This window comes from Apiospora phragmitis, assembly GCF_038363925.1.
Source record: "Apiospora phragmitis strain CBS 135458 chromosome Unknown utg000005l:1.0-4161743.0:1.0-4166827.0, whole genome shotgun sequence".
Classification (NCBI taxonomy): Eukaryota; Fungi; Ascomycota; class Sordariomycetes; order Amphisphaeriales; family Apiosporaceae; genus Apiospora; species Apiospora phragmitis.
The window spans coordinates 360,150-383,268 of record NW_027117403.1 but is presented as its reverse complement, the minus strand read 5'-3'; the positions used below and the strand labels follow the sequence as shown (position 1 = coordinate 383,268).

The following is a 23,119-nucleotide window of genomic DNA, read 5'->3' as shown; positions in this document are numbered from 1 at the left end:
TTAAAACACCCTTTAGTAGTTAGGTATTAAGAAATAATAATTAAAAGCTAGCCGCTATAAACTTTACTTTTAACCTCTTTTCTTAAAGACTCTTTATTTATAAAACTAATAAGGCCTTTAACGAATAACGTATCCCATAAGCGAATATCTTATACAAGCGAATATCTCACTTTTATAAATTTCTTCATAGCCTTAACCTTTTTTTATATTCTTTTACGTCCGAAAATGCTATAACTTTAAAAAAAGAGTAATATAATTTTAACGCTTTAAGCGCTCTAAGAAAACTTAATTATTTTTAACCTCCTTTTTTAAAAACTCTGTATTTATAAAGTTAATAAAGCTTTTAACGAATAAATTAATAAAATCGCGAGCTTTAAAGCTTAAATTAATTAGTTTTAAGTTAAACTTAATAAAAGAATTATTAAAATATATTAAAAAGTAAGAATTATATCGGGATAGCGATTTATTTATATAACTAATATATAACGGGCTAAGCGGAGGTTAAGAAGTAAAGTTATATTTAAAGACGAATTTATTAACGTTAAAGTACTAAGTAGGCCGCAGAACGATATAGAGGGAATAAAAACGATAAAACGGAAATAAAGGACTATATTATTATTAAAAATATTAGAAAATAACATATCCTGACTAATTTTTAGCTATAGAAATGACTTTAAATTGAAAGGGTGTGTTTGGTGGGTTTTCTGGTCCGCGAAGGGGTGGTCCGTGGAGGGGTGCTTTAGCTTACATGGTTATGCCCCGTAGACTGCAACCACCTGTTGTCAGCTTACCCTGCCAGTATGCAACTCTGCCATGTCTCAAACCCCGCACAGCCTTCTCGTTATATCTTTACACATACAGTGTAGTCACTGGTCACTGCCAAGAGGCTAATGAGGGGCATGGCTACGCATGCAGGTAATACGGACCAAGTCGGCTGGACGTGCTGATACGCGCACTCCTCTCAGTATTATGGGATATTTTTTGGCCTCGGACCGTGGCGCACTAGTCTGAGATAATCTGGGATGTCAATCGTTCAAGGTCGATTAGTTCCACTGTTTTCATGTTCAATCTTTCGATTGATCCTTCCATCCAGTGAGAAGGCCGATAAGACCGTGAAACAAGTTCTTGTCTCGAGGAAACGATATGACGGGCAGCTTCAACAGCGACTCAATCGATTCCATTCCATTAGATGGAATGGATGAAATTGATAAATTTCGACCCAAGACTGGTTCAATTGACACACCACCACCGGTGCCATCGCCATCACCACCGCCACCACGACCATCCCATCATAGTGGCAGCGGAACTGTTCAGGATGCCCCAGATCGAGATGAACCAGACCCTGCTGGACCATCAGGGGGGAAGATTCCAGGACACCCAACCGTGTCGACCCCGCCAGAAATGGTAAACACGCAAAACTCAATGAGCGAATGAGAGACCTGGTTATAAAGGAGCCGTCAGGCTACTCTGTGCGATATTCCTTGCCAGGTAACGCCAAGATCTCTTATAGAGGCAGGGATGCCTCGGATTCTTGGGATGAGCGTTTCGAAATGTCTGATACCTACGATAACCCCCGGCCGAAAAGGCCAGAGCGAAGATCACGTCCAAGCCGAGGACCTGCAGGCAGTCTACAGGAACTGGAGGAGGAAGAAGAGGAGGACAATTGGAGAGTTGGTACTACGGAGAACCGCGCAGCGCACCTACCACAACCGCCTTACGTGGGGAGACGTGAACCGGATGAGTCGTACGCGGGCGGCAGATTCAACTACCCTGACCCAGTGTACCGCGATACACCACCTAGGCCTAGGCCGCTAGGCGAGATGGCACCTTATTATAATTATAGAGATTTTAACCCATTCGCGGTCAAGGACGAGTACACTGCACCTCCCTACTTCGGGGGAGTGCCACCTTATGGGCCACCTACATATCCAGATCAGGGCTTTAACTACGCGCAACCGGTCAACTACCCTCAAGCAAGTCATTATCCACCGCCGCACTACCCTCCCAACTACGGATATCATCCGCCGCAGCCTTTCCCTTCCTTTAATCCTCCACAGCCGCCACCGGCAGATCGTCTACCAGTACCACCGGTGCCACCTGTGAGAAACAGCACTCATCCCGGGAAGGATGAGATCAATACTGAGCTGAAGAAAGTCATGAAGGAGCTGGAAGAAAACAAGAGGAAGGTAGCGGATAAAGAGGATCTCATTCATACATTCAGGTCCAAAGACAGAGAGAGCGAGATACTGTACAAAGCCAAGAAGACAGAGGCACGCGCACAGAAGAAGGAGGAGCAGGCCAAAGCCGAGCTGGAGGCCGCTGCTCAGAAGAGGCTGGAGGATGAAAAGCAGGAACTGGCCCGGCGAGAGTACCAGGAGAAACTCAATAGGGCGGTCATCGAGGCTAGGGAGCAGCTAGAAGAGAGACTGAGGGAAGAAGAAAGGATTAGAAAATCGGAAGAACAGAGGCTCCTGGGATTGGAAGCTGATCTGAGAAGACGAATCGAGGCCGAGATGGCGGAAGAACAGGAACGCAGGAAGCGGGAGGCCGAGAAGCGGCTGTACCTCGGAAAGAGAAATACGGGAGCAGATAATGGCGGAGAGGAGGGAGCAGGAGGAGATGACGATGAGGGAAGAGCTCCGGAAACAGCACATCGAGAAGCGGCTGGAGCACGAGTTTGAGATGAAACGCCGGAGAGCCGAGGAGCTCCAGCAGTACAAGGACAACATTGAGGCCCGGGTCCGGATGGAAGCTACGCAGATCATTGGCGCTGAGAAACGGAAGTTGGATCTGGAAAAGCTCAAGCTAGAGATCCAGCAGGACACGGATCGAGTCATCAGGGACACGATAAAGCCGGTGATAGACGTGAACGATTATCTGGATCAGGATCAGCGCACAGCAGTCAGCAGCGGTCAGCACCAGGGCTTCACCCACTCACAGATGGGTAGCCCGCATATGTACGGCAACACCAACCAAGAGACTCAATCTCTGCTATACCCTGGCAGCCTTGGCCATCACTCAGAACTGATCACACCGCAGATGGACCGTGGTTTGTCCAGGTCCACTTGGAATGATAGTCTCCATGCCACTTTCGGTTCTTCGCGACTAGACTCGCAACATACGATGGTAGGGCGTCCAGAAAGCGTACGCCACCATCTCTACAACCATAGCAGGAACCCGTTCGCCGCGCAGCATTACAGTCATGTCGGGTCTCAGCAGCACCTCCACCTGCCGACCCCGATATACCACACAAACCCGTTCAGTATATTGCAGGAAATGGTACCAATGCCATCGCCGTCAGGCCTCAGCTCGAATATTCACATACCGGAGACTCATATTGAAGCAGGGCTAACGGAGAGCAACTTGCGATCACCGCCTCGATCGCTGATCAATAGCTCCCTCCAGGCTCATGTCGAAAGTGCATTTGGTTCTGAAGCCGGTGGGGATTCTTCCAGCTTCCAACAGCGCGCCGCGAAGGCGCAGATGTCATCAAGTATCGGAAGGTCTTGGTCGCCTCCCTGCAGACCGCCCCATCTCGATCGCATCCATGTGCACGACGGGACGCCTACGAACCCAAGCTTGGCGAAGAACTCAAGGGCGCCAGAGGACAGCAATAGTATGCCACGGACGCGTGTTCGGGACTTTTCGATGACACTGAGCGCCGATACTCCGCCTTCTGCACCGAATCCAGACGCATTTCCAGCGCCTACTCCGCCACGCGTGGCCAGCATCGGGGGTTCCCCGGCGCGCTTGACGAGCATCAACGGGTCGCCCCTACCGTCTAGGTCGGTACCTAGTTCCTTCGATGGTTATCATTACCACACTGAGAGGGCTTACAAAAGCCCCGTCGCCCAGTCAGAGCCGAACAGGAATGAGGCGCGCTCTTCCCGGGAGTTTACCGAAAGGGAGGAAAGTAGACCTGTTTCGGGAGCGTCGCAGAACCACCATGTGCCACAGCTAAGAGGATGAAGAGGTTTTCAAGATAATATGTAATTTGATCTGATTGGTAGTTGGTTTAAAGATCTCTATCCAAATAAGACGAAAACTGGCGGATGTCATCTAGTAATCATCAACACCATGAAGTCGTGCTTCATAGCCGAAATGTTTCGACAAGGGACTGCCTCCTTCAATATGATATTACCTAAAGACATTGTAAGAAGTATTGGGAATATGTCTTCCCTACAGCACCCAAAACTTCTGGATAGATATATCACTTGGTACAGCTCTCCTTTTCAAACCGACCAAATGTCAGATTGCCGGTCATCGTGAAGGTTTTGGCGACCACGGACTCGTCAACGTTTCCCCCAACGCAAACTGGCACATTCGAGAAATTTTCCGTCTTTACAGCCTTCCTCACTTCCCCATGGGTCGTCGGCTTGTACACATGGAATGAGTAGGCATGTTCTGCTTCATGCGGCGGGGGGGAGCGTTGGGTTATTCGTGGTGATGCGATGTGTTTACATACCTTCTCAGTAACCTTTACCCCCGCTATAATAATGCAAGTAGCGACCTAGTAAGCGACTGTACCCAACCGAACGGGGAATTCCCCGTATTTGGAAGAGGGGAAGGGGGTGGAACGAACCGAAGGAGACATTCCCTTTGATATCGGTTGTTTTATTCACAACTGATTGGGTCACATTGCCATGTATTTCCACTCCTTTCTCTTGGTCCGCCTTGCTGTTGTCGCTATGGGCCTTGGCTTTATCGTCCTGTAGGATTTGTGGTCAGTTAGATCATGTCAGGTATACTTGCATTGAGTGCAATCGGGGAATGTCCACCTGCGTGTCAGGCAACTTGGCAGTGTGATGCCCCCCAGTCTCACACCATCCTTCGGGGTTCCTTTCAGATCTGACAAGGTGGTGATGGTGGAAGAACCAGATTTTCTGGAAGTCGACATTGTAGAAAGCCGCCCGGACCGGGTCTTGTGTGGATCGCAGAGAGGTGGGTGTCAGTCAAAGACTGGGGTTGGATGGGACAGAAGACAAGGCGGTTTTTGTTATTAAGGAAAATGCCTTGGATAAATACATTTCATGGGGCCAGGCAGGTGCTTGGTTGCCTTGTATCCAGGCATAAATGAGTCTTGGCCGATGTGCAATGCCGTCTCATGGGCGACGGGATGCCTCTCAGATGAGCATGCAAGTAGTCCTCAAGTCAATGTTCCCCAGCTCACCTACGAAAATATTGGGGATCAATACATTGCATGTACAGTGCCCGAGTGGGATCGACCTAGCATCACGCCCGTTCTGATAAAAGCTGACCCCAGATAAGACTGTGTACCTTGGCTGCATCCAGCAGCACGAATGAACCGCCTCAAAGTCTTATTCCGCCCCTTATTGGGTGCACAGTAGGCATCCCGTTGCATGTCTCCACCCACCCCTACCATTTCTTCACAGCCTGCTTTTCCCCCTACGTAAAGGCCTGCTCCTCTCACGCACAGAGTCTTGACTGACTGACTGCCCGACCGAAATTTTGAGAGCTGCTGCTCCCGCGGATTTCACAATGACATTCCTGACTCGAAGATCATGGACATCGTCCTGGAGGACAATCGCAGCAGATGACACAAAGCAGAAGTACGGCATCAAATTGCTTTATGAGCCGACCGAACCAGCAGAAGCCGCTGCAGAGTAAGTACAAAACCTTCGAGCCTGATGTGTTTGGATTGTGGTTTTGGGGGCCAAATTCAAGGGTGGATGGGGTCGCGGACTGGCTGACCACCCCTGGAAGTGTGATTTTCGTCCACGGCCTCAAAGGCGACCGCGACAGAACTTGGAAGGCCCCGAGTTCCGAATCCTCATGGCTCGAGACACTTTTGCCGTTGGAAACCCCAGATTGCCGCATTCTCACCTACGGTTACGATTCGAATCCCGTCAGCGTGCGTGGCGTGGTATCGAGCAACACCATTGGCAACCATGCAAGGAACTTCCTCAATCTGCTCTCCGCTTATAGGGCCCAGAGCAAAAGTGTTTGTTGATATCATATCCATGTCGCGTTCCAGTCCGCTAACTGGCATATAGGTCGATCGTCCTATCATATTCGTCGCCCATAGCATGGGCGGGCTAATGTGCGAAGATGTGAGTAAACGTATTGTCATACATGACAGTAAAACAATTACTTTGGTCACATAATGCTAAACGTTATCCTTATATAGGCCCTGCTGGCGTCTCAGAACAGCTCCGAGCAACACCTCCGGGCCATACTGGAATGCACCTATGGAATCCTGTTTCTTGGTACGCCCCATTCCGGCTCCGGACTGGCGACATCGGCGGAACGCCTCGCCAAGCTGATCGGGCTCATCAAAAACACCAACGCCCAGAACTTGGGAGTGTTGAGAAGGGACTCGGAAGTCCTATCAAGGATCCAGGATGACTTTCACACGATGCTCCGTTCTAGGGCCTGTGATGGATATCCCTCAATCAATATTTCCTGCTTCTACGAGGAGTTACCGCTACCGGGAATTGGTGAGGTTGTGCCGAAGTCATCGGCAATTTTGCATGGATACACCGCCGTTGGAATCCGGAGCAACCACCGAGATATGGTGCGCTTCTCCAGCCCGGACGACCTGGGCTTCCTGAGTCTCACGGGAGAACTGAAAATATGGATCGACGACTTGAGGACTCCGGACGGAAAGCTGCGTCGGAGCTTTGCTAGAGTGAATAGCCTCCCGTTGAAGGGGCTCATGCTGGCGGAAGCAAGCAAACAACCCAGCGGCATCACCATCTGGGGTAACGTGGTGCAGTCCAACGTGGTCAACGGTACGCAAACGGTAAATGGTGACATGTATTTTGGCGATTATAAATCTGTCCAATGACCTACGGTCCTACAGGGTCCTGGGCCACTTGGTAACCCTTTTGCATATATCGAAGATTAAGATAGGGCGCCCGCATCAGAGGATATGGTCATCTTTCCTAGTAACTGGGAGAACATAGGAAAGTTTATTTTCAGGGGGCTGGGATGAGATATGGGATAAACTGTTTCTAAACGTTGAAATCTACTGTATATTCGCTGTGGGATCAGGAGCATGGTATCCCAAGGAGAGGAACGCGGTGTGTGGTCTGAAAAACAACAACCGCCAGGGTAGTCAAATACCAACTTATCGGTTGGCGTATTTCAGGACGCTATTTCGAGTTGGAAGCGCATTGCGGAAGGGCTCTATTCAACCGGTGCAAGAATCGTAAATGCAAGACTGTTCCCGGCCCCAAAAGCCTTTTCCATGCACCTACGCCATCATGAGACCCTCTACATAGGGTCGGAACCAATTAAATTGTATAGGTTTATGCGGGGCGGGATCAAATCTATTCAAGATTGGTTAGTTCTACGACGAAATGCGATAGATCTGCCTTCGACGTTATATCGGATGTGCTGTGAGATAGGCATACATGTTGTAGCACGTCGCATTTGTCTAACAATCTAATCTAGATGCGATCAAGGTTAGCCGCATGCAAGTCTTTCCTATGTTCTGGCATTAGTCGCCATTGCGATGCCCCGATCGATAAAACTGGGTGGCCATATAGATACGAGATCCCCATGTTATTCCCATATGTCTTATCTTGTTGATGCTGTGTCAATTCTAGCCAAGAGTCTTGCCACGGCAACTGGGTAGTTTCCTTCGATTTTAGGTTCACACCATTTCAAAATGTGCTGGATCTCCTTGGCCTTTGCGGTTGCCGCCAAAGGGGCTAACGGCGTTGCCTCTGATACATATGACTATGTGATCGTTGGCGGCGGTACCTCTGGCCTGGTCGTCGCGAATCGCCTGACCGAAGACCCCCAGAGTAATTCCATACACCTATCAATTGATGAAGCCTTCTATCTTGTGAATAGCTGATGTCCCTGGTAGCGTCGGTTTTAGTGATTGAGCGTGGCGATTTCGATGACAAGCCGCAAGTCATTGTACCCTACTACGCCACTGGCCTGGACACCAGTGTCATGATGCGACCAAAATCGGCGACTGTGCCGAATCTCAACAACTCACAGTGGGACGTCGCTGTTGCGGCGGTTGTGGGTGGCGGCTCAGTGCTAAACAGGATGGGCTATCTCCGTGGTAGCAGGGCCGATTATGACGCGTGGGAGGCCCTCGGAAATCCCGGCTGGGGTTGGGAGGGCCTTTTGCCATACTTCCGGAAGAGCAGCACCTTCACGCCCCCTTCGGCGGATACGGCCGCTGCGTGGAACATCTTGTGGGATGAGGGCTTCTACGGTAACGGGCCAGTCCACACGCACACTCCAGACTTCCAGTACCCAGATATGGCAGCATTCTGGGACGTCAATGACCAAGAGCCGGGGCTACAGCTTCCAGGGGAGTCCAATGCTGGGTACGGTCCCGGGGCATACTGGGTATCGTCAACTATTGATGCACGAGATATGACACGTTCCACGGCGAGGAAGGCATATTACGATACAGTCAATCGCACTCGATCAAACCTGAAGCTAATCACAGGCCAGACTGCGCAAGAGATCTTGTTCGAGGGGTTACGCGCTACAGGGGTCCGGTTTGTTTCAGGAAAAGACAACTCTTGGCGCGACGTCTTTGCCAGTAAAGAGGTCATCCTTGCTACATGAGCGATCCAAACCTGCGCGTGCACGGGGTTCCAGGCTTGCGCGTGGTGGACGCATGCGTCATGCCGCTGATCCCGGGGGCGCTGCGGCAGGCTACGGTGTACGCGGTGGCGGAGAAGGCGGCGGATCTGATTCGGCAGGGGTAATGGGCCGTAGCATTCAATGGAGTTTGGTACATGTGTTCCAAACTCCCTTTTTGATGAAAGGTCGGATATGAACAGATTCGGACCTCATTTCATGCACATAATTCTGCAGTCCATGGTACATTACTACAACCACGTTATACCTAGAGATTCTATGCTCTATTTCTAATTATGGAATATCACCTCCCATCTCAGCACGCCGTATAAATCAGTTGTACACGTTGTCGATGATGTAGGCGATGCCCTCCTTGCGGTAGTCGTCCTTGGTGGTGTAGTGCAGGTCCGTGGCGTTGACGTCGAAGACGAGATCCTCCGGGTCGGTGCCGGCGTAAAGTGGCCAAATGTCTGTGTGGTGGGTGCACTCTTTCTCAGCTGTTAGCACTCACATTTAAGGGCGGATCGGATAGAAAGGAAATGAACACAAGTCGTTTTTTTCTAACCATTGGGTTTAAGGGTGATGGGAAGTTTTGCTTACTCTTCTTGTTCCACGCATTGGGGTCCGCGCCGGCCACGAAAGCGACCCACATGCGGCTCATCATGTCGGCGAGCTGCACGTACGTCTCGGGCCTGTTGGCGAACGGGCTGGCGCTGTACCCCTTCCCCTCGACGTTATTGAAGACAAAGGCGACCTCCTGGAAGTGCGTGGCGCCGACCTCGATGGGGATGCCGTTGACGTGCAGGTTCCACAGGTATGAGTAGACGGGCTGCCCCGCGGCCGCGTACGTCTGCGCCAGCATGCGGCGTCCGCTGTGCTGCTGGAAGTCGCCGGCGAAGGCCGCCGAGCGCTTGAACTGCAGGCCCCACGGGACCGCGGCGAGGCGGCCCATGATGAAGGCCGGGATGCCCAGGAGCGGATCGTCTGGGTACAGGCGCGCGATGTCGGACACCACGGCGTCGCCCTTCTGGGTCGAGCTGGCGACGAAGCTGGTGAAGGCGGCGTCGGTGTCGATGCCCTTCATGGCGTACGCCGTGCCCTCGTCGAAGTTGTTGCCGAGCAGCAGCGGCACCTTGGCGAACTTTCCTTCGCGCAGCAGGTTGGCGCCCTGACCGGTGATGAAGTCGCCGTCAATGACGGCGCTGAGTGGCGGGGTCATGACGCCGTTGATGGCGCCGGCCGCGGGGGCGGAGCTGTTGAAGAGGGCGTTGAGGGTCTCCCAGGGCAGGTCGCGGAGGCAGCCGACGCGGTCAGACGCAGAAGCGCAGCCGGTCTGTTGGACCAGGGCGTCGAAGTAGGGCTGCCAGTTGTCGGCGGTGTCGAAGATGGCGACGGGGCTGCCGCTCTCCATCATGGCGCCGTGGAACAGGCCGTCGCTGCGGCCGTCGTAGGCGACGAGCTGCATGCCGACGGAGCGGGCGCCGGCGGACTCGCCCCACAGCGTGACCTTGTCCTTGCTACCGCCGAAGGCGCCGATGTTCTCGCTGACCCAGCGAAGGGCCTGGCGCTGGTCGCGCAGGCCCAGGTTGCCGGCGCCGGCCGCGGCCAGCTCGGCGCTGTACATGAAGCCCCAATTGTTCAGGCGGTAGTTGATGGAGGCGGCCACGATGGGCGTGCCGGCCTTGACGGACTGGTCGACCATGTAGGTCAGGTTGTAGCGGGGGTCCGAGGAGCCGCCCATGATGTAGCTCTGTAGTTAATTAGCAAAAGGCGGAGAGGGTAGATGAGACCACATCGAGATGTGCCGTCTAAATTTTCGGGGCATTTCGAGCTAATATCAGTTGGGGATGGGAGACTTACACCACCGTGGATCCAGACGGTAACGGGCAGGTTGTCGCCCTCCTTGACACCTGGCCGGGCGCACAACGTTGATGGTCAGACAGTCCTCGCTAACCACGTTACCGTTGTTCACGGTATCCGAGCCGTAGCCGATGCACATGGGCCCGTAAGCCGAAGCATCGCGATCGGGGAACTTCGTGTTCAGGGGCTGCGGCGGCGCGAACCGCAGCGTCCCCACGGGCGGCTGCGCGTACGGCATGCCCAGGAAGAAGTCCTGCTGGTAGTGCTCGTTGTGCACGCCGCGGTAGGTGCCGTTGGCGAGGCGGACCGGCGTTCCTGGATGCCCGTCGCCCCGGGGAGGCGTCGGTCCTGCTGGCGGCCCTGACGGGCCCGGTGTGGCTGGGCCAGGGATGGGTGGTGGTGATGGTCCAGGGGGCGCACCGGCGACGTGATCGACAAGAAGACAGCCCGCAGCGACGGCGGCGTACGCCACGCGGATTAGGGAGTAGGCCGGCATGGCTTTGGTGTCACACAAATGAAGATCGACAGATCAAAACGAACGGTAGGGTGACGTAAAAGGGGTAAGGGACGAAGGAAGGAACAGAGTTCAGCTGGTCGTCAGGAACGCGGCGGCCATCATCCTGTTCTAGAAATAGTCGACTGCAGCCAAGCCAGACGTCCCAGGGGTGCTGCCACTAGTCCCCTTTCTCTCCCTCGTTCGGCCGAAAAGGAAGAATTCGAGGACTTTGTCATCCATTACAGCACAGCCAAAATCAATGGAGTGATGGGGCAGGCGGAAATTAATGCGCCCCTACACCTGAGCCAACCGGCCGCTCGTTCCTGGTCGTGCGGCCTTTGGGCCGCGGACCGCTGGTTGGCTTCCCTATAGAGATCGCACACTGGTGCGACTTCTACTTAGCAGCTGCCTGTTGTAAACTAGCGTTGCCAGAAAGGACCGAAACGGGGAGGCAGCTCGCCCCTTAGTGAGGCTTGTCCGTATCCACAATCAGCATCATCTATAGGCTAGACAGTAAGCGAGGCCCTTCCCTTGGCTTAGTAGTACTGATGCCACGCCGCAACGTTCGTTATTTTTGCTCAAATCGTGCGACATAGGGCCCCCGTCTGCCTCTATTGATTCGGCATGAATATTTACCGGCCAGCCAATCTTCCGCGCCGTTTCCCGGCTAAAAGTCGGATTCCAGGTGCCTCGAGGGCATCATGATAATTTGGTAGATGTGATGGCACCCGATGCTAGAACAAGCTTGTTCTTAATATATGGCCGCGGAAGCATTCGCCTTATACCTTCTGCCATCATTTACAATTTACCTCCTCGTAGCGCTCCAGGGCTGATGTTGCGTGCGCTAGGACTGTTACCAAAAGCCGTTGGTTGTTGACGGGCATGAGAGGTGAAACCAATTAACCTAGTATAGTCCTTCCAAACCGGCTCTTGGCAGCGATTCTGTCTAGTTTTGAAAAAGCAAGGGAATATTAGAGTTTGTCCAACTTCTCAAGTATTAGCATGGGTTATTAAATAATATAGTCAGGGTATATTTTATTCTAAGCTATATAGTTAATGGTTTCAGTGCTAACTACCACGCCATGTAACCGTCTCAGACTTAAGTCTTTCTTTGTCGAAGGACACCATCTCGAACGAGTCTGCCGCACTGTTCGGTGACTTGGGCGATGAATGGACTGTGATTTCTGCCGTCCTCATGATCCCGTGCTCCGGAGACCGCACCCCTGATGCCGAGCGTGACGCCCCCGTGCCAATTTCGAGATCGCGCTGCAGCGCCTCCTGGGATTCTTGCCAGCCCGTTGTTGACATGATGTTGGCCGAGCTTCCTTTCCGGCTCGGCTTTCCGGTGCCCGTCATGGTGTTGCGCCGGTTGCCCGTTCTGTCGTCGGTCCTGCCGTATCGATTCGACGAAGCGCCGTTCTTGTAGTAACTCCGCTGGCTACTGCGCAGCTCGCGGTACAGCATTCGACTGGTCATCTTGTTAGCAGCAGCCCATGATTAGGAGTATTTATATATGCGTACAGAACGGGTAGAGAGGCAGCCATGATCGTGACTGCCGGCTCAGCAATTGTCCATATCGTGAGGTCAACACGGCTATCTGCAGGTTTTGTTAGTCGATGGCGAGCCACGTTTCTTTGATATGCCACCTACAAGTGATGTCCGGGTCTGTTATGGTCGCAACCAAGACTGATTTGACGATTCCAGTGATACCAGCACTAATAGAACGTTAGTTAGTCAACAAAACATATCGCGGACTAGTGTCACGTATGACATACATTGCTCCCATGCTCATTGCGACTGTGACACCAATCTTCTCTCGAAGTGGCATGGTCATCTTGAGCAAGGTCTTCCAGGGGAGGAATGCCAGCACGAAGTCGACGATGGAACTGTAATCTGGACGGACAATATCAGTATCACCAGGGAGGTGAGCAATTTGTATTACCAAGGGGGATGTCATACATGAAGCGAATGACTGCCATTTAGCAAGTTGCTTCTTGTCCCAACAGCTACCCGGCACATTGCTATCCCAGACTTTCTCTATCGGCGTGCACTTGGCGAAGCCCGTGACCCAGACCGAGTTCAGGAAGAGGTTGATGGTGATGACGAGGAAGAGGAGGAAGAAGCGCATCCACCTGTTGCTGAATAGCCGGTACAGCGTGACGGCGAACGAGGTCTTGCTCAGGCCGCTCGACATGATGCCGAAGACGGCCACGATGATGGTATCGCGGTTGATGGCGATCTTGTTCTGGGGCTGACGGTCGAGTAGTGGCGGCCCATGCCGAGGGTGGTGATGTATGTGTTGATCGACACGGAGATGACCAGGGAGATCTGTAGCGGTGATGAGCGAGGCCATAGGGTGGCGGGGTTCCTGGACCATAGGGCATGACAAGGTATCCCCAGAAGATACGATGCTCTCAGATGAAGCCAGAAGCACGGATAAAAATGAAAGAGAAGCAAAATACTACTCACCCAGGCCGCGATCATCAAGTGGTCGTCCCACCACAAGCCGGTCGATCTTCTCCGTTTGCAGTATATTCGAAGGGCCAGAAAGATGCCAGCTGCCACACTCAGCGACCAGGTCGCAGCTAGGAGCCGCGGGGCTCTGGACTCGCCGTCGTAATCCATAGCGAACCGGCAGCGGCGTCGTCGCTGAAGGCGATTGCAAGGTTGCAACAGTCCCCCGGACTGATCGGCGGTTGTTAATTTGGACAAAAAGGAATGGATGGGGTCGAGCAAGCTTCGGGTTGCGCCCGATTCTTATTCGAATTATTCAAGTTGGAGATGTCTGTAGTTATGGACGGCTACCTACCATTCCTCTCGCTAATGCACCATGACAATTCTGCCTACCTGCTTCCTACCTGACAGCTAATTCCGCCCCAGCCAATGGTAGTCCCGGGGCCGTCGGATATTGGCATTGTTCATGAATCAGCCCGCATTTCTTGGCAATCACGTATATATGTAGGTAAACAAGTCTACCAGCGAGGCTAGCTGCTGCTTAAACCCCAAAAGGCGAGGATCCTTTGAGATATATGGGGCGGGATGATCCCCGAACAAGATCGACAGCCCGGTCCACTGCAACCGCAATAGCCTGTTTATGCCCCCTCTCTTTCGTCCACATGGCCTGATGCAGCCCACGAAGTCAAAGAGGCATTGTCGTGAATGCGCTGAGAAACGAGCTGGCAAGCAGGTCGGGACACATACTTTTCCTATCACCTTTGTTTTTCTAACCTCTGTTGTTCTGCTCTGGTTCTACTCTGGGTCTAGCCCTACGGATGGTCCGTCTCCATTATCGTCTGGTTCGGGTGCAACGTTTTGTCAATTTTAAGTTCGGGGCCACGCCCAGATCCGGTTGCTCCATCCGAGCTGAACCGAGAATTGAGTTTGTCAGAGATTCGTCCCAGAGGGCATGAACCGGTGGATCTCTTTTGCCAGGATCATGAATCGTGATAGATCCCATCGAGAAACCCGGGATTGCCAACCAAAACCTCTCTCAAAGAATCATCCTTGTGTCAGAGCTGAATCAGGGTTGTAACTTTAAATCCCCGCCATGTGGAGGCGGCGATTGCTGATCCGGAGTCTAACCCTTGGGCTTGGAACGGCGTCGGCGCTAGGGTGGCGGCAGACTTTTCCAGCCGACGTTCCAGCGTGATCCTCGTGCCATGTTGCGTGCAGGATGGCATAAACGGAAGACTTCTAGTGCTCCGATTTCAGCCACTCGCGAGCGCGAAAGAACGCCACAGCCCTAAAGCTGGATTTCCTGATTCGCAGAGTTCATCCGGCGTATGCTGTCTGTCAACCCGGCTAGTAAAACATCCGCTGAGAATCCGGCCATCCTGGTAAGCAGTCAAACAAATTGCGCAACAGCGCAAATGTCTCCTTGGCAACGTCCTACGGAGCGCCATAGTAAGGGTTCCATTGAGCATTCGCTGGTAGCCTGTCGGTAAGTCGTTTGGGCTCGGTTGATGATACCGATAGTACCGTCTCATCAATGCACCAGACAATTTCCTACCAAGGCCGAATGCGGTCTTTGACCCGAGCCTAGGCGACGCGCTAATATAGGAAACACCGAGACGGATAAATCTGGCTTGCGTATAGGAAACAGCGGCAGCACGGGCAACTTGCAATTAAAGGGCCGCCAGCGAGGAAGAAGTCAATGCATTGGGATTGGGGTATTTACACCAATGGGGGAGCCTCACATTTGCTTACTACTTACACAAGGGCATACTGTGTTAGCGCAGGCAAAGTAAGGGGGGCAGGGGTCCTCGGCGACCAACGTAGGCAGATAGGGGAGCATGTCTCCACACCATCTCGCGAAATTTCCCCTAGTAGTTCTAGTAGCAGCACCCTAGATCATAAAGGGTAGCCAGTTTGTGAACACTTCGTTTACCCCTCCAAGGAAGACTTGATCGTGCCATAATTCCCCGGGATGATGGTTCGCTTCTGCGTCCGGTCTGTGATGCTATCACGTACTTAGGCCCTACTAAGGCCTTTTGGGCGTGTAGTAAGGAACCACCATGACCTGGTGGTCTGGTTAAAAGGGCAGTTTGCCCCTGTAATACTCAGCCGCCAAATTGCTTCTATTCTATTACCAAAGAGAAACGTGTATAGCTCAGGCCAGTTATGTTCGAGCAGACCTGTTAATTCTCTGGGGATAACATCACAGTGTCCAAGGACTTTTACAAATTGCGACACGATCAGGCCTGGGAAATGTTCCCAAGGACGTGATGGGCTCGGGGACAACGGGGGATAGCCGGCGAAGCCCTACACTAACTAGACTAGTCGCCGATTGCTGCAGTAGTAGAACTTATCCCACAAGGAGGGATGAAATATGTCTCGAAGTGAGTTCCCAATACGAATGGAGATACTAGGGCAGTTGGGACGAAATTTAGTGGCGTAGCCTGATGCCACAGGCAGAGGCGCCAATAAATAATAGTGTTAAAGGGGAATCCTTCTAAAAAGATAGGAAATGCATCAAGGAAGAAATAGTAGTCACAGTTCCGACTCAGTTAGCACAGATTCCCGGGACTCACTCAAAATATTCATATTCCGATCAAGGCATACTTAGCGAGCTTGGTCCAGCCTTCGCAGGGCAAAGTGTCCCACAATGCAGTCGCAAGTAAACTTGATGACCGCGTCTCGCACGATCTCGCCGCCGGCGAACCCGGACACGACGGACATGAGGGTGTCCGCGTCTTCCTGGAGGATATCATTGTCAAAGTCGCCGCCGGGGCTCTCGTGGGAATCATGGTCTAAGTATTGGCAGGTAGGCGCTAGCTTCCACCAGGGGTTCTAGTAATTACCGCGGGCTGTATGTAGGACCCGACGGCGTGGGGAAGATCAGCGCGGCCGTGCAGTCTTCTTGGGCCACAAAGGGAAGGCGGCCCGTAGAGACAGCTCGATAGCTGAATGTTGGCTCTTGTATCTTACTCTCTCTCATCCTGGTTCTCGATTTGGACAAAATTCCCAGTCCTGGTTGGATCCTTTTGATTCATATGATACCTCGTCTCAAGGTGCAGGTCAGGCCCCCGTGAAACACGATGAAGATCAGAGCCTCGGCAGGTTTTCTTCTTCAAAGACGACCCGGCCGATTCGGGAGAATACCTACCTAATAATACACTATCACTTAGGGATTGTATTCTAGGGTAGATCCCATCATACGATGCATGTTTGCACTGTCGGACAGCGTGGATTGGTGGTTACTGGCTAGTGTATATATTGAATTCCTTCGGTCGGTTGGTGTCATACCTCCTCCCATGTATCAGCCGGCCTATCCTGTCGTAACAGCCACCACTAACAAGCTGTCCCGAAAATTGCTGCTCGCACAGAATTGTCATTAGTGTGAGAGCAGATCTCATGTGGTTGTCACTTAGAGCCTCGGTATTTTCAGGCCAAGATGATGTAGTCAGGGTCAGTCACATCGTGTGCATGACCAGTAACTGAATTGTCGTTTCGGTGGAAGAAATGTCCTAGTCTCACGTACTACTGCTCCTGTAGGACTGAGGGTTTGCGCTTTGTCAGAAAACCGCGGCGGAGCTCGGTAGCCACGGAATACAGTTGCCTACTTAGCTCCCTCGCAATCGCTACAATCACAGGAAGCCGCTTCCGGTTCCTCATCCGTAACGCTCGTGGCATGGGCCTTGAAGTACTGCACAAACTCCTTCCACTCGGCCGAATCTTCGTCGTCGTCCGCCCCCTGGCGCCGGTCCTCCATCTCCCGCATCGCCTTCCAGGCCGCGGGCGCCTCTCGCTGCCCGATGCTGTACTCCTTGCCCCCCGTCCATGACGAAGGCGTGCCTGACCTGGACCACGACCCCATCTCTCATGCGCGTGCGCAAGCATGTAGGCGCGCCGGCGCTCGTCGTCTGCGGCGAGCCATCTCTTCGTAGGCGCGCCCCATCGTCCGTGTCCTGAACGGGGATGTAGACCTCGTAGCGGTCCTCGTTACCGTGGGTCTTGTCGGCGTACGTGTGGTGCCGTAGTTCCCGGGGCTCGGTCCTGCCTGCGGCTTTCAGGAGCTGTTGCACCGCTGGCGGCCACTGCGAGAGGGCGGGATTCTCAGAAGAAGCCATCATTGAAAATCGGGCGTAGGGGTATCGTTGATGAACCAACCGGACGATGACGGCAATTGCAGATCTTTCCCCACTGGAAAGGGGTTGTAAGGGGTAGAAGAAAACTCATGTCAGTCGTTGAGTGAAGAGAGATCTTATTACCCAAGGCAACCCCGCATCATTGAGTGGCTTGTATCCATTTCAGATAGGATTACGCCTGTATGATCGAAGTGCTGCCTTGTTAAACGTTTAATCGACCAAATGTAAGCGGGCAAGCATATATTTGTTACACAGCCCCAGCGTACCAACGAAATAATATGTAAGGGCTAAGTTCGTCCGCGGTGCAATGGCGGTTCAACTACACGACCCCAACTATGGTTCTGACTTTCCCGACTAGAGCATAGCTCCTCGCAGGTTTGCGTGAGGACAGAATTGTCGATTAGGGACGGTGATTTTGATATCTTGCCCAATATAAATATTCATGTAGTAGTACAAAGAGTTAGCGTGTCTGGGAGGAACTATAGGGAACAATTGGTCGCGCTATAGGAGCCATAAGAGAGAATCAGTTCAAATTAGAGATAGCAAGACTTGCCTGCTTAGTATTAACACGAGACGCAGTCAATCCGGAACAACAGGTAGTCGTGACTACTGCAGTCCTATTTGTCTTTGTGGGTCTCTATTCTTCCCACCTTTCCTATACAGCCAATTAACGCCACTAGCAGCGCGAAGTCGGAGACAGCTGACAAATGAAGTCTACGACGAACCACGAATAGCTCGCCAAGCATGACTCATAGCACTCACTCGCCTTGTGCATATCTAGGAGGACGTCTCCGGTGGATGGTGCACGCAAGCTTGGGATACTGCTATAATCCCAGATTCCCCAAAATAGCTATCGCAGAGCCCTACAATGAAGCCTGCTCTGAGCACCAAGGCGGCGCTCATTCTGATCGACGTCCAGAACGGCTTTCTCCCACCGTCGCATTGGGGAACGGAGCGCAGCACGCCAGAGTGCGAGGCCAACATTACCAAACTCCTCACCCAAGCGCGGACACACAACGCCAAGACCAATGATCCATCTCCGGCTGATGGCAACGACGACGATGGGCAGGTTCTCATCTGCCACGTTCACCACCACAGCATCAGCCCGGACTCAATGCTGCACCCGGACAAAACCATAGTGGTCGACGGTGTCCCGCAGCCGTTCGCGGCGCCAGCGGCAGGAGAGACCGTCTGGACCAAAGGACGTAAACAGCGCCTTCATCGGCACGGGCCTGGAGGCGTTCCTGCGCCTCCCATCACGTCCGGCGGCTGGTGCTCTGCGGCCTCACGACCGACCATTGCGTCAGCACGTCAACGCGCATGGCGGGGAACCTGCGCATCGTGGATGAAGTTGCTGACACTGCCTACGGCGATGATAGCCAGACCAAAAAGAAGGCCACCACCACCCTCACTTCCGAGGGGGACATCCTGCTCGTCGGCGACGCGTGTGCGACGTATGCCAAAGGCGGGTTCGACGCCGAGAGGGTGCACCGGGTGAGCCTGGCCAGTCTGGACGGGGAGTTCGCACACGTGGCGGCAACGGCGGATGTCATCGACACGATCTTTGGTGCGTGAAGGAAGGGGGCAAGGAGGTTGTGAAAATGCCGCAAGACAGAAGCTGATTACTGGAGACCTTGCATCGGAGCGGGAGAGGGGGTCGGCCTTGTATACCCACAGCTTTCTGATTGGCCTTGGCTTTTGTTTCCGGTGTCTCCCTTTTTTGGACCAAAGGTTTCTGGGCGGTATCCATCAATAACCGCAGCCCTAGATCGTCGGGACCCGGATTACCCCCGAGCCGCAGATTCATGGACCGGGTGGATCGTCGGCACACGTAGCATCTTAATTTGGAGTGATAAGAACTGGCTCGATCCACACACCTCCGCTTAGGGCCTGTAGCAGCAGACGAATGTGCATGTTTAGAAACAACGATTTGAAACATTCCGTTCCATTCCATTCGGTTGATCTGAGTGATAGTTGTTGGTATCAATTCCAGTGTTGTCCTGACATCTCCTGCCCAATCATCGCTAGCCGGAAGGTAGTCGGACCCATTCGGCCATTCCGATGCAGTGGGCTCCCCGCAGCACTCTGTTGGAGCCGTTGCGGTTCATCTAGCCGGGAAACGGTGAGTCTGTGCGCAATGACAGGAACAGAGATGCGCTGCTGGGCCCAATCGGGAGACAGATCCAAAGAGACGGGACCGGGAATTGACTGAAGGCTAAAAGCAATAATGCGACGGTCGCGATGCATGCATCGTAAAACGTTATGAAGTGCTGGACCCGACTAGAAGAATATCAGATCATGCGTGGAAGAACGATAGCTGATACGGCAGGACAACTAAGCGAGAACAGCGCGTGGCCCTGGCGCACTCGTTAACGAACGGTGAAGATTGATGCGAGATATGCGGTGCGACATATCGGCCGTCAACTTGTGGCCCGCGGCGTGTGACTGTGTGTCAATCAAAATCGCATCTCCCGCCCGCCAAAACAATTGCCGGGCCAGACCCAACGTCAGCCGTGGCAACCTACTCCGCTGGCCCTGCTCGCCTGCAGGTGTGAGACAGTTGAGCGCGTCGCCTGGGCGGGCCCAGGGTGGGACGCCCAGACAAGCTACCCAGCTACATGACTAACCACCCCGGATTCTTGGCCGAGATCGACGGGAATTGCCATCGAATGGGGTAGACTCTGAGATTCATTCCGCCAATCTGCATTTCTCGTGTGGAAAAAAAGCACCGTTCCGTATCCTCGCAGGTGGAGCTGACATGCATACGCGAACCAGGGACTTCTTGTCAACGTGCAGTATAAAAGATAAGAACTGCTTGAAAACCCCCGAGAGTGCAGGGCCATGTCTTTTCCTCTCTTGCTGTCGTTTCATTTCCATCCTCTCTTCAGCGAGTCAGCCGTTACTCGCTAGACATTGCCTTTGTATCAATTCGGTTTCCGAAAGTATTCCTCTAGTATTGGATTTGAAAGCACTATAGCTCTCGTTTCTGTATACCCTCATCTCACATTGTCGCAGATACATATATTCGTCGCCGCCGACCGCGCGCGCTATTAAGGAGTCGCTCCGACAACATGGCGATCGAAGCAGTCAGCGTTAACGACGCGGCAGAGAACCACGCGCGGCACCTCGTTCACAGGTTGGTCCAATCTTCCCCAACATTCTCCAATGTCACTGTCACTGCCCCTGGTCAGTCAGTCCGGGCTAGAGGTAGCGGTGCGGGGAAATATGACGGAGCCAACGCTAATCCCCAACCTTCTAGTCATGCTCACGAGGACATACCGGGAACAGTGGACCTTCGGGCGGCCGGTAATTATTCTATTGCCGAACTTTATTTCGACGAGAAACAAGAATTCGACGTCACTGACAATGAGAACTCGTACACACAGAGGGCGATGATACTGCCTACGGTCAGGCATTGTTCCCCGTACCCGCCGAAGACCCGAACGATCCGCTACAGGTAAGTGCCGAAGGAAAGAGGGAGAAACACAAAATGCATACGCCAGATCTGCCGAAGACATGACCGGGGGAGCTGACAGAGTTCGTTTCACAGTGGCCGACCTACAAGAAGACGATCATCTTGATCATCTGCTGCGCCTACTCCTTCCTCGGCAACGCGACGCTCATCGGCCCCTCGCCCTACATCACCCTCTTCTCCAAGGAGTTCGGCGTTAGCCACACGAAAGCATCCACCCTGATCTCCTACCCTAACCTCGCCTATGGGTTCGGCTCGCTATTCCTGGTACCCCTGTACCTGAAGTTCGGACGGCGACCCGTCATGCTGGGATCCATGCTCTTTGTGGGTGAACCCTTGCCTTCAACCTCTTTTGCCGGCCCCATCCATGGTGAGCCAAAGTATAATATAGACAAACAGCTAACCGTAGTTGGGCCGTTGTCAAAAGTTTATTGCAGGACTCATCGGTTCTTCGCAAGCCAATGACTTCGGGGGCCTCATGACCGCCCGAGTCTTCGCGGCGTTCGGGAGCGGGGTTTGCGAGGCCATTCCCGTCCAGCTTTGCAATGATATCTTCTTCCTCCACCAACGTGGAGCTAAAATTGGATACTACACATGTGAGGTCTGGCGCTGAAGCTCGCCTCGGATATCATACTAACAGCTGTGTAAAGTCTGCTTGTCCATTGGAACAGTAGCACCACTGGTATCAGCTCACTTGCTCATCGAACCATGGGGATGGCGCTTGTTCTTCTACGTCGTGCTGGCCTTTGCCCTGGCGCTCTTCGTCCTCGCTTTCCTCTTCGTCGAGGAGTCATCCTACGATCGCGAAGCCCACATGCACCTCACGACGACGCCGATCGAGGACGCAAGTCCAAGCGACAGTGACAAGGCCACGACCAGAGTGAACGACGAGGTCCCTACCCCGACGGCGCCGGCGGCTCCCCTTCGCAAGTCGTTTCTTCAGACTCTGTCGCCCAAGGGCCGATACGACCCCGAGGCCCGCTTCTTCAACACCATGGCCATGTCGTTCACCTACTTCCTGGTCCCGCAGGTGTTCTGGGTCATCACCTCCTTCGGCATCTACATCGGCCTCGGCGCGTTCGCCTACAACTACACCTTCCCGATCAAGATCATGGCCCCACCCTACAACTGGCCCGAGGCGAGCTCTGGCTACATCGCCTTCGGCGCCCTCTTCGGCTTCCTCCTCGCCGTGCCCCTGTCCTTCTCCTCGGACCGCCTGGCCGCGCACCTGACGCGCCGCAACGGCGGCATCCGCGAGGCCGAGATGCGCCTCGGCGTCATGCTGCCCGCCATGGTGATCGCGCCTGCGGGTCTGATATTGTACGGCCTGACGGCCGAGCACGACCTGCACTGGATGGGGTACCTGATGGGCAACGGCATGATGTCGTGGGGCGCGTACTTTTATTTTAGTTTTGCGCTCGCCTACGCCGTCGACTCGTACAACACCAACACCTCCGAGATGCTCATCGCCATGAACCTCGGCAAGCAGGCCATCAGCTTCGGGCTGAGCATCAACCTGCTCGACTGGGTCCTCGATCGCGGCTACGCCGTCGTCATCTCGGGCATTTTTGGTGGTGTCCTCGTCGCTAACAACCTCGCGCTGCTGGGCTTCATGTTCTGGGGGAAGCGCGTCCGCGTCGCCATGACGGGCTCGTGGCTGGCGAGACTGCATGGGCGGCACAGCCAGAACAGCCCGCAGGTTGCTTAGTTCGTGAACCGAATGTCTAAGTACATAGCCGGCTTATCTTAATCCATCAACTGGGTCTTCACATACAGTTACGGGGCTAGTCATGGAATCGTCCCATATTAACTTCTAATGATATCTCATCCATATTAAAAGCGTGAAACTACACCCACGGTGCTTTGCCCGCTTAGCTTCCCATACGTCTTGAATGGCGGTTGCTATATGCATCGACTTTTCTTAAGTATTGAGTTCTAACACATGTGTCTGCAGCTAATCGTATTTAAATCCAACACCGGAGTCTTGATTTAGTCAATATTCCCATTAATGAATTAGTCATGATGCTACGCTATTGGCTATCGCGCTTCTAGAGTTCATCAAGCCATCTGATATATGATACATCTACATCAGAAGCTAGTCATTATAGCTCCCGTACCCAGTTACGTATC

General features: G+C 53.2%; 10 protein-coding genes across 10 annotated transcripts; 6 read left to right on the top strand and 4 right to left on the bottom strand.

Moving 5' to 3' along the window:
• Nucleotides 1–1,550: 1,550 nt before the first annotated feature.
• PG994_004200 (uncharacterized protein) lies at nt 1,551–2,681 on the top strand (the record flags this gene model as incomplete). Its single annotated transcript, XM_066855609.1, has 1 exon — nt 1,551–2,681. One exon carries the CDS (start codon nt 1,551–1,553, stop codon nt 2,679–2,681), a length of 1,131 nt encoding a protein of 376 aa, XP_066717776.1.
• A 64-nt stretch (nt 2,682–2,745) lies between these two features.
• PG994_004199 (uncharacterized protein) lies at nt 2,746–3,969 on the top strand (the record flags this gene model as incomplete). Its single annotated transcript, XM_066855608.1, has 1 exon — nt 2,746–3,969. The coding sequence occupies one exon, from the start codon at nt 2,746–2,748 to the stop codon at nt 3,967–3,969; it is 1,224 nt and encodes a 407-aa protein (XP_066717775.1).
• Nucleotides 3,970–5,499: 1,530 nt separating this feature from the next.
• On the top strand, nt 5,500–6,868 carry PG994_004198 (uncharacterized protein; the record flags this gene model as incomplete). Its single annotated transcript, XM_066855607.1, has 5 exons — nt 5,500–5,624; nt 5,686–5,962; nt 6,015–6,071; nt 6,149–6,763; nt 6,824–6,868. 5 exons carry the CDS (start codon nt 5,500–5,502, stop codon nt 6,866–6,868), a joined length of 1,119 nt encoding a protein of 372 aa, XP_066717774.1.
• Nucleotides 6,869–7,824: 956 nt separating this feature from the next.
• On the top strand, nt 7,825–8,559 carry PG994_004197 (Pyranose dehydrogenase 1; the record flags this gene model as incomplete). Its single annotated transcript, XM_066855606.1, has 1 exon — nt 7,825–8,559. One exon carries the CDS (start codon nt 7,825–7,827, stop codon nt 8,557–8,559), a length of 735 nt encoding a protein of 244 aa, XP_066717773.1.
• A 348-nt stretch (nt 8,560–8,907) lies between these two features.
• Nucleotides 8,908–10,930, bottom strand: PG994_004196 (uncharacterized protein; the record flags this gene model as incomplete). Its single annotated transcript, XM_066855605.1, has 4 exons — nt 8,908–9,044; nt 9,175–10,324; nt 10,435–10,484; nt 10,516–10,930. 4 exons carry the CDS (start codon nt 10,928–10,930, stop codon nt 8,908–8,910), a joined length of 1,752 nt encoding a protein of 583 aa, XP_066717772.1.
• A 1,068-nt stretch (nt 10,931–11,998) lies between these two features.
• PG994_004195 (uncharacterized protein) lies at nt 11,999–13,555 on the bottom strand (the record flags this gene model as incomplete). The annotated part of the gene is made up of 5 exons (XM_066855604.1): nt 11,999–12,398; nt 12,452–12,527; nt 12,581–12,645; nt 12,706–13,298; nt 13,400–13,555. 5 exons carry the CDS (start codon nt 13,553–13,555, stop codon nt 11,999–12,001), a joined length of 1,290 nt encoding a protein of 429 aa, XP_066717771.1.
• Nucleotides 13,556–15,991: 2,436 nt separating this feature from the next.
• Nucleotides 15,992–16,367, bottom strand: PG994_004194 (uncharacterized protein; the record flags this gene model as incomplete). The annotated part of the gene is made up of 2 exons (XM_066855603.1): nt 15,992–16,160; nt 16,231–16,367. The coding sequence occupies 2 exons, from the start codon at nt 16,365–16,367 to the stop codon at nt 15,992–15,994; spliced, it is 306 nt and encodes a 101-aa protein (XP_066717770.1).
• A 673-nt stretch (nt 16,368–17,040) lies between these two features.
• On the bottom strand, nt 17,041–17,499 carry PG994_004193 (uncharacterized protein; the record flags this gene model as incomplete). Its single annotated transcript, XM_066855602.1, has 1 exon — nt 17,041–17,499. One exon carries the CDS (start codon nt 17,497–17,499, stop codon nt 17,041–17,043), a length of 459 nt encoding a protein of 152 aa, XP_066717769.1.
• Nucleotides 17,500–18,385: 886 nt separating this feature from the next.
• On the top strand, nt 18,386–19,092 carry PG994_004192 (uncharacterized protein; the record flags this gene model as incomplete). Its single annotated transcript, XM_066855601.1, has 2 exons — nt 18,386–18,665; nt 18,731–19,092. The coding sequence occupies 2 exons, from the start codon at nt 18,386–18,388 to the stop codon at nt 19,090–19,092; spliced, it is 642 nt and encodes a 213-aa protein (XP_066717768.1).
• Nucleotides 19,093–20,588: 1,496 nt separating this feature from the next.
• PG994_004191 (uncharacterized protein) lies at nt 20,589–22,697 on the top strand (the record flags this gene model as incomplete). Its single annotated transcript, XM_066855600.1, has 5 exons — nt 20,589–20,823; nt 20,904–20,974; nt 21,068–21,359; nt 21,427–21,585; nt 21,640–22,697. The coding sequence occupies 5 exons, from the start codon at nt 20,589–20,591 to the stop codon at nt 22,695–22,697; spliced, it is 1,815 nt and encodes a 604-aa protein (XP_066717767.1).
• Between the last annotated feature and the right edge of the window lie 422 nt (nt 22,698–23,119).